The sequence below is a fragment of the Saccostrea echinata genome, unplaced genomic scaffold, assembly GCF_033153115.1.
Source record: "Saccostrea echinata isolate AGI-Se365-2 ecotype Australia unplaced genomic scaffold, CSIRO_AGI_Sech_v1 ptg000054l, whole genome shotgun sequence".
NCBI classification, from domain to species: Eukaryota; Metazoa; Mollusca; class Bivalvia; order Ostreida; family Ostreidae; genus Saccostrea; species Saccostrea echinata.
In genome coordinates, this window is record NW_026889803.1 from 14,030,975 (window position 1) to 14,040,812 (window position 9,838).

Here is a 9,838-nt window from a genome sequence, read left to right on the forward strand (position 1 = left end):
TTGATATTCAACGACGTGTCTCTTTTCATCGTACTTATACAAGTCAATACTTGATTTGTTTTTTGAATTTTCGTGGGAAATGTTTATTTTAGGAACTGTCTTACAGAGTGGCTGCACAGTAAAATCTGCATAATCATCCATTGCGCATATTAAGACAGGATGATGTATATTATTGTACCGTTTTCTTTTCAACATTCCCAGAACTCTTCCATAAACTGTGGTATCTATACCTTCTGCTGCTGTTCTAGAATAGGAGTACGAAGAGTTGCCTATTCTTATTGATTCTCCTAGAATCTCAACAACAACTAAATCTTCTGTGAAGGAGTGCCCACATTTTGATCTGCCTGAAATAACTACCTCTTTAATTGGGTCATTAAGATCAACATTCTTACAAATAGCCTTGTGTGCTGATTCGATATATATATAACATTTTTTGTATTTTTCCTTGTTCCGTTCGCACATTTTAAGTTTTTCTTGACTGAGCTCGTCTGGATACGTAAAACGTTTTTTACTTACTGCTTCAAATTGTGCTTCACAGTTAGGAGAAATTTTTAAACCACTGATTACTAAATCTACTGTTTTTCTAAATTTTTCTGACGTCAAACTATGTTCCATCAAGGATTCAACATCAGATGTGTCGACAGTGTCAAATCCACTGTCTGTATTTGTGTCCGCTTCCGATTTGAAATATTCCTTTTCTTGGTAGGTAATGGGTCTTGATCTTTGAGTGTAAGTATCATCTGGGGATTCCTGTCCTGAATCAGAATCTTCATTGTTATCCTCTTTCCAATCGATAACGTTATAATCTTCAGTCTCATCCGTAACATCATATTTCTTTTTTCCCTTCTTTGATACCCTCTTCATTTTGTCAAAAGGATCATCCTCAAATGTTTTTAATTTCGTTGAATTAGTAACCGCTTCCCTTTCTAAGGACTGGTGTCCTTTTGGATAATTTTCTGAAAAGAAGTAGTTTTCATTTATCTTAAAATTGAAGGATTTATTTTAATTTTTTTAAAGTAAGCATGAGATACAAATGATATCACCTTGTTTATGGAGTTGACGTTTCCTAACAAATTCGTTTCTCTTTTCTATCTGCATTTCTTTCATCTAAATATAAAGATAAAGGAAATTTAAGAAGGATAATTCGTTTTTTGAATTTGATACGGCTTTTATGGCTTTTCCAAACGCAATATGAAATATTTTAAGCACTTTTAACAATAAGCCGATACAGATTGTAAAGTACGGTGAAATAATATGAATTCAGAGATATTGTATCAAAGCAAAATACATGTTTAAATCAACTCTTAGAAAGTTTGCTAAACGTTTTCTGTGTTTGCACTTTATAGCTTAGACAAGTCCTTCAATCCGTATCAAAATATCTAACGCAAGAGTTATTCTCAGCTATTTTTTATATAGATGAAGGACTAAACATACTCTAATCGATGGTTAAAAATTAATATGGTTGGTATAATTAATGCAAGAGTTTCCTTAACCTTTTCAATCATATTTTAAATCAGTATCATGGCCAATCTAAATAGAATTAGATGTTCCGAATCCGCTACCTCTTCTCAAACATCTAACAACATCCCATTAGGGGTTACGTCAGAGCGACCTTTCGATTACCCAATGAAATCGCCGTCGCCGAAATCTTGGTTTATAGTTCGGATGCGTTTCTTTTTTTACTGCCAAACTTAAACGCCCGAGGGGTTTTGTAGTAAACAAAATATGCATGGTAAAGACCGTGCTATATATGAATGTGACGTGCGGGATATATAGTAGTAGGTTGTGCATTTTCGTTTGCGTTATTCAGGTAAGAATGCCAGACTGGTGGACTATACGTTCAATTTATACCAAAATTACTTTAATTCAATGTAAGACAGTCTACTGAGCATCAATAATGTAAAGATGGAGCCGTGAAAGTAATTTTAGAATTGTATACAGAAGGTTGAATCTGATTGGCCAAAATTTTTATGTTTATTCATAATCGAAAGGTCGCTCTGACGTGACCCCTAATGGGATGTTGTTAGATGTTTGAGAAGAGGTAGCGGAATCGGAACATCTAATTTTGATTAGATTGGTATCATGGCATAAGTCAACAGCAACAACATATGTAACAATGACTGCAATGAAAGTACATGTATTTGTCACAAAAATCAAGTCACTGTGAAATGGGATAATGAAATAGCTGAATCTCATTCTGTTGAAATGGACTTTAAACTGAGCAAATTCGCAATGATAATTCACAGAGGTTACTAATCTTCACTCAAGAATAAACAAAATTTTGATAAAATATCAATAGACCTAACATGGTAATCCTTAACTGGAACGATACAAAAATGAAGTATATTGTACATCTCGTAGTACCATATGCTTGATTAAACGTCATGCCTTACAAAGTTATACTTAAGTTATACACATCGTTTTTCGATATTTACAGTCGATTTGCTTTTCTTGAAAACAAGGTACGGTTGACGGAAGTTTCATGGGGTCTGACTATTGCATTGTCTAAATACGGACAATGGCAACGACAGGTTTCTGTGCAGTTTGTTGTGAATTTTTCCACAACAGAACGTCTCACCCGTCCTCAGAGAGGGCATAGAAAGATTTCCAACCAACTGTGACGATGACGTTGACGCGTAACAGCGTCACGTAAAGATCGGGCTATTCATCCTGCCACCTGTATAATCACCATCACATAACCCTAAAATTGCTATTACAGCAGGCTATCATAATCGTTACATTCCCCCAAAACTGAAGGAAATCACGCGATTTTGGTTTGCGTCGTTTGCCTTTTTTTTTGGCTCAATAACTCCCCTACCAATGCTGCCAGGGTTTGTCAAGATTTTCTCGCAAACAATCACATTTACCCACTTGACTGGTCTCCATCAAGTTTTTTTTTTCGTATCAAACGTCTGTGGGACTACGTGGACGATGTGGTTTAAAGTGTCCAAGCTGGTCTCAATCAACTAAGGGCTGCTTTCTCGGAAGAGTTGAATAATATCCCTCTTAGAAGGATAAACACACTGATGACCTCCATGCATAGGAGAATCAAGGCTGTGACAGATGCGTGAGGGAGGCATGTGAGATAATGAGAATTTTCATTTTTCACTTTTGGGGGGTACCGTCATATAAGTTTCAATAACTCATGAATTATTGGGGAAAATCAAATGAGATTCTGGTTACATCTTTATTAAAGATGATTTTAAATGTCAGATAGGATAACTGGAAAATACATCTGAAATATATAACCTTATTTCACGTAAAAAGTTTACCCTGCATTTCTTTTTCCTTTCAGTATAAACATACATGTATATATATATATATATATATATATATATATATATATATATATATATATATATATATATATATATATATATATATATCACAGCATCCTTGGGTGATGAAAATTTAAGTTTGTTCACAGGAAGTGCCGCTCCCTCTTTCAAGGGGAGATAATAAAGAATTCGTGAAAATATGGGGGCATCTTTTAAAAATCTTCTTCTCAAGAACCACTGGCAAAAAAAGATGAAACTGAAGTGAAAGCTTCATTACATACTTTAGATTCCAGTTTGTTCATATCATAACCCACGGGGGTAGGGCGGGGCCACAAGAGGAGGTCAAAGTTTTACATAGGAATATGCATGAGATGTCTTTAAAAATCTTCTCAAGAACAGCAAAGGCATGATTAGTCATATTTTAATAGAAGTATGCTCTGGTATTGTAGATTCAAGTTTCTTCCAATCATGACCCCTGGGGGTAGGGCGGGGCCAAAACAGTGGGTCAAAGTTTTACATAGGAATATATAGGTGTAATGGTTAAGGGGCATTTGAGCAAAATGCATCGAAGACTTCAAATAGTGGAATGACCTGACAACCCTTGGAATGGACTAGCAAAACCAAAGGATATATAAGGCAAAGCTTTGGGAAAGTCAGGTATTCAGGAGCTAGTTGAAGAAGTTGGATGTTGAATCAGCAATAAAGAAGTTAAGGTATTCCATCCCTAATAGCAACAGATTCAATGAAATTGAATACATAGCAGATGTGTAGGTGTTGAATACTCATTATATTTAGACATAATTCCCATTTTATTTTTATTTAACATGCAAGGGTGGGATGTGTCCTAATTTATGACCTTGAATTTTGGTAAGAGTTATCTCCCTCTGTTTTTAATTTTAAAAAAAATATTAAAACACTTATCTGGTAAAAAAATCTTTTTCAATTGTCATTCTATTTCTGTTTTAATGCATCTTTCCACCTCAGTATTTATTGATATTCTTACTATTTGAATTCTTATTTTTCAAAAATCACTTGTCGCCATAGACTTCAATGCAATTTTTGTTAATTAATTCCTGTTTAGTTAACTACAATTTTGAAACTTTCTCTTTGTAAATTCGTTTCTACTGTAAAATGCTTTAAATCAATATCGAAGTATAATGTATGTGATGGACATTTAAGGATAGATAATTTGGTCCTATTAGGGATGGAAAACCTTAAGCGTAAGAGCAAAATAAAAGTATAAAAGTTACAAACAACTGTGGCAAGTATCCTAAGGAATTGATGTTAAGTTCTGGGTGTAGTTAATCTGAAGAAGATTGAGACAACCGGTTCTTATCTATCAATGGGAACCTAGGGGAGAAACATGGTGCAAGTAGTACCTTACCCAATCCCCATCTCTAGATATGAGAAAATTTAAGCACTGTGTGATATACCCTCAGATAGAGCTGTCTTAATAATCATTCCAATCATTAACTCAAACTGAGTACAAGGAAAACCTGTATAATCCTTGTAAGAACCTGATCACACCATTACATAGGAAATATCTTTGAAATTTTCTTCTCAAGAACAACTAAGCCATTACGAGTCATATCTATACAGAAGCAACCTTAGGTATTGTAGAATCAAGTTTGTTCAAATCATGACACCCAGGGGTTGGGGCACAACAGAGGGTCAAAGTTTTGCATAAGAATATATAGGAATCATCTTGAAAAAAATCTTCTGCTCACGAACAGCAAAGCCATGATTAGTCATATTATTATAGAAGCATCCTCAGGTAGTATAGATTCAAATTTGTTCAAATTTAGGGTGGGGCCACAATGAGAGATCAGAGTTTTACATACGAAAACATAGGGGGAAAATCTTTAAAATGCTTCTGTTTAAGAACAGCAAAGCTATGATAAGTAATAATGATATGGAAGCATCCTGAGGTAGTGCAAATTAAAGTTTGCCCTCTCCCCTACCGTTCAATATTGAACCGATTCCTGCTTCTTCTTAGGTCAATGTGCTCAGGTGAGCGATGTGGCCCATGGGTCTCTTGTTTTTTTTTTTATTTTAATAATCGATATTCGGGCCTTTTGAAGAGTACTAGAGTAATCGGTTACTCGTAGACAACCCTATTATAAAGTAATGACCAAGGATATTGTTTTATTAGATAATTGGTTTGAGATATTTGTTAGAACAGATATCTATTTAGTTACCACTGTTTTAAATGATTAAAAGGCATTTTCAAGTCTGCACATAAGTGATAATTATGATTATTAATGAGTAGGAGTTTTTTCGTGAAAGAGAAAAATTTGGATTTTTGATGAAGCTGTCGACATTACAATATTAACCTTTTGATGCTGTTTAAGTCTTGCTTTGTGTTCTTTAAGCCAGTTTTCGTCGACTTTACATGGTTTCTCTGTTTGAAACTTTAGTCTTGTTAAATCTTCTCTCAAATGAAATAGTTCTTGGCTTGTTTTTTCACTGGTAGATACCTGAAAAATATAAACAATAATGAAATAAAATCTTCTTCACTAATCTATTATTTATAAAGTCTATAATTGGAATTTTAGTACAATTAATATGAATACCCAGCTGCAGTCTAATAAAATAGCTTCCTCCACTTTCTCTAAAGATGTTTCATATTCCTTCAGTTCCTTTAATGACTTTGCCCAGAGGTATAAGTTCTCTCCATCAAGTTGACTTTCCTTTGCTGAAAATTATCCAAATTTGTATTGCGATATGATCTAGTTCATTCCCTATTGTGGTCCATGGGATTTTTTTAGGCTTGTAATTAATTGCTCAATGTTGTTTTTTTTTCGATACTGTAGACAAGGCACTCATAAAACATAACTTAGCTTAAAGGTAAAATAAATTGCTTCTGAATAAATTCTGAGAACAAGTGATTTATTTATATGTAAGCTTGGGATATAAGAAATTATCTCAAGTAATAAAATTGACTTTACCTCTATTTTCATACGTTTCACAAACGACTCCGTAACTACCCTATAAAAGATTATTTTCTTTAAATCTCTTTAGTTAATGTACCAAAATAAAAGCAAGAGGCCCATGACCCACAACGCTCATCTGAATCACTGTCTCTAATGTTCTTAATCAGTAGATTTTTCCCCTATGTATTCCTATATAAAACTTAGTTCTCCTATTGTGATCTCACCCTCTCTCAATGGGCCATAATTTAAAAAGAAAAATAACAAGTCTTCACTACCTGTGGATGCTTCCATATAAATATGATTGATAATATATTTTTAAAGATTTTTTTTTCAAATGCATTTCTATGTAAACATTTGACCTATTATTGTACCCTATAAAACCGCTAGAGAAATGGTTTGAACAAAATTTAGTCTAAACTAACCGAAGATGCTTCTATACAAATATGATTAATCGGGATTTTGCTGTTCTTTAGAAGATCTCTTCTTATACATTCCTATGTAAAACTTTGATCGCCGGTTGTACTTCCTTACTACGGACCCAGGGGGACATGATTTGAACAATTTTGAATCTACGCTACCCAAGAATGATTCCGTATTAATATTACTATTTATTACTTTGCTGTTCTTTAAAAAAGCATACATTCTTATGTAAAACGTTTATCTCCTATTGTGTCCCCATCCCTACCTCTAGGGGTATGATCTGTATATACACTCCCTAGGGATGCTTCCATATACATATTACTAATCATGGTTTTGCTGTTTTTGAATAGACAGGTTTGGTTGAAATTTGCCAAGTGGTTCTTGTTTGTTTCTTTGTTTATTGTTTAATGTTCCTCTTGAGAATTTTTTTCACTCTTATTGAAACACCACCACTTGCGGGTGGAGAGAGCTGCAAATTTTGACCTATACTCGGCACTCAGAACCATTGAGCAGTGAGGGATCTTTTTTGTGCCAGCACCTACTGCGACAGGGGACGTCGGTTTATACGGTCTCATCCGAAGGACCGGTCTCCATGTCCCACAGTGGGATTCGAACCCGCGACGTAAGGATCAACTCCTTACTCCGCGACTCTAGAGCGAACTCTTTAATCACTGCACCACGCGGGCGACCCAAGTGGTTCTGGAGAAGAATTCAAAATTGTAAAAGTTTACAAAGAAAAGACGACAGACGCCGGACAAAATGTGATCAAAAAAGCCCACTTTAGTTATAAAAGCTCCAGTGAGCAAAAAAAAAAAAAACAAAAAACAAAAAAAAACAAAAACAAAAAAAAAACAAAAAAAAAAAAAAAACAGACAAACAAACAAACAAAAAGACTCTTTTAATTCTACATTAAATTAACAGAAATCTCTGATGAGGCTGTAGCTCTACTGGTCTGTACGTATAACAAAGGAAAAGTAGCACTTGGATTTGAAACTTTGCAACATGCAGCAATAAATGGAATTATGTATGTTAATGTTGTCTACTTGTGTGCCAAGTTATATTAAAATCAAACAAAAACTTAGGAGGAGTAACATTTTGAAAGTATTTCACAGAAATTTCTATTTTAAGTAACCATAGCAACATCATTCACTGAAATCAAAAACCGATAAACACTATTAGGTATCGTAGTGAAGTCTTACTGTGTGCCAAATTAGATTGAAATCAGACCAAAACTGTAGGAGGGGTAATGTTTTAAAGGAATTTTACATAAATTTCTATTTTTAGTAACCATGGTCAAACCATTCATCAAAATCAAAAACCAATTTATCAAATTATGTATCTTAGTGTAGTCTACTTGTGTGCTAAGTTATATTAAAATCAGACTAGAACTGTAGGAGGAATTGCGTTTTCAAGGAATTTCACAGATATTTCTATTTTTAGTAACCATGGCAACACTGTTCATCGAAATCAAAAACCGAGGCACTAAATTATGTATCTTAGTATAGTCTACTTTTGTACCAAGTTATATTGAAATCAGACCAAAACTGAACGAGGAGTAGCATTTTGAAAAATTGTTTACGGACAGACAGACAGATGTACGACGAACACCTTACTATCGCATAAGCTCCTCTGGTCTCTGACCAGTAGAGCTAAAAATAGCAACTTGATCATTTATATATTTATTATTTATTTTTTATCATAACAAATGACGCCAAATGAGCCGAGTTTTCAGTTACCCTGCACATGCTGCAACAAATATTACCTCTTCAAGTAGCTTACTGCAGATTCTCCAGTCTATGATATTTAGTCTATGATCAATTTCAGCAATATTCGACTGGTCTTGGTGATTTGCCCTAAGGTGTCTGTATGCCATGCCAAGTTCATAACAAATTCCTTGAACAGAAGCTGAATATTCCTTCTTTTTCAAATATTCAAAAAGAAGCAGTTCGATTTCAAGGAAAAGATTCTTGATGCTCTGCAAAATCAATATATTAGTAGATGCTAATAAATATTTTTATCGGGACGTATAAGATTGAATATACTAGTACAGTAAAATAAAATAAGGCATTTGTTAAAAGAGTACAAATGAAATTGTTAATTTTAATCTTATATTAATTTTATATGACAACTGTAGTTTTAGAAATTAACATTTCATGTTATTGTGATCGGCTTTGGCCGATCACTGTCGATTTCATATGTGGCATCCGTCAGATTTAACAATCTGCACACACATTACGCCCTGCGCAACTCTGTTTACTATGCACTGATAGCTTCATAAAAATCTTTCAGAGCATGTCAAGTACTTACGAGCATTATTTTGATCCATTTACCTTGAGATGCAAACGTTTATTCAGTTACCTGCTGAATAAATTTATTTTTCTTTGTGTACATACGTAAGAATTTCAATCATTTCCCATAAGGACGAAGTTTAATCGTTCATTGGTGTTTCGGAAAGGAATAAAAATATTCAAGTCAAATCGAATTAAGAAAGCACGACGCACATGTTTCCTTTTCTACTTATAGAATACGTTCTATTTCCATTAGTGAACTCTTCAAAATTAGAGGCGCATTTGGTCGTCTGACTGGGACAGCATGGCGTTGCGGATAATACAAAACATGCCAATCTCAATCCAATTATAAATGTTAAATGTATTTGTCATTCCAATTAAAGAATAGAACTAAAAGACATATGTAAGAGAGCGAGAACCCTAAATTTATCATCCATTAATAAAAAAAAAATACGACATTTCCGAGGCATGTGTATTGTATTTAGATGTGCCATACGATAAATAGATGCATACATGTACGATCAACAATAGATATAAATTGATATCGTTGTCATTCCTACTCTTGATGTATATAAAGTCCACAACAATAAAATATTTCATTTGCATTTTTTTAGGATTTGTTCATCTACATTCAACATATTGTTTACATGTTTATGTTACGTTTGTCCCAGAAATCCCGCGAGATTTGTACATTTTCCGACTTTTTCACAAAAGAGCGCATTAAGAAGTATAACTCTTCCAAAGTGGAAATAGAACGTATTGTGGACTTTCAGTATATTATCGTCTATTAAAAAAAATAAATTTCACCGATTTCAGAAAATTTACCGTTATGATGAATTTCTAAAAAAGTGTTCGACACATCACTTAGCCATAACATTACATGAAATCACATTGCCTCCATCTACCAAGAATATTTTAA

At 33.9% G+C, this 9,838-nt stretch overlaps 1 protein-coding gene across 1 annotated transcript in view; it reads right to left on the reverse strand.

The window, feature by feature from the left end:
* LOC133204636 (helicase with zinc finger domain 2-like) overlaps positions 1-9,838 on the reverse strand; it is a 118,335-nt gene that overhangs the window by 25,733 nt on the left and 82,764 nt on the right. Inside the window, exons 10-15 of the mRNA XM_061340389.1 lie at positions 8,394-8,606; positions 6,227-6,266; positions 5,852-5,973; positions 5,612-5,755; positions 1,044-1,107; positions 179-956 (exon numbers count right to left, since the gene is read on the reverse strand). Coding sequence (XP_061196373.1) covers positions 179-956; positions 1,044-1,107; positions 5,612-5,755; positions 5,852-5,973; positions 6,227-6,266; positions 8,394-8,606 — 1,361 coding nt within the window. The remainder of the gene's footprint in view (positions 1-178; positions 957-1,043; positions 1,108-5,611; positions 5,756-5,851; positions 5,974-6,226; positions 6,267-8,393; positions 8,607-9,838) is intronic.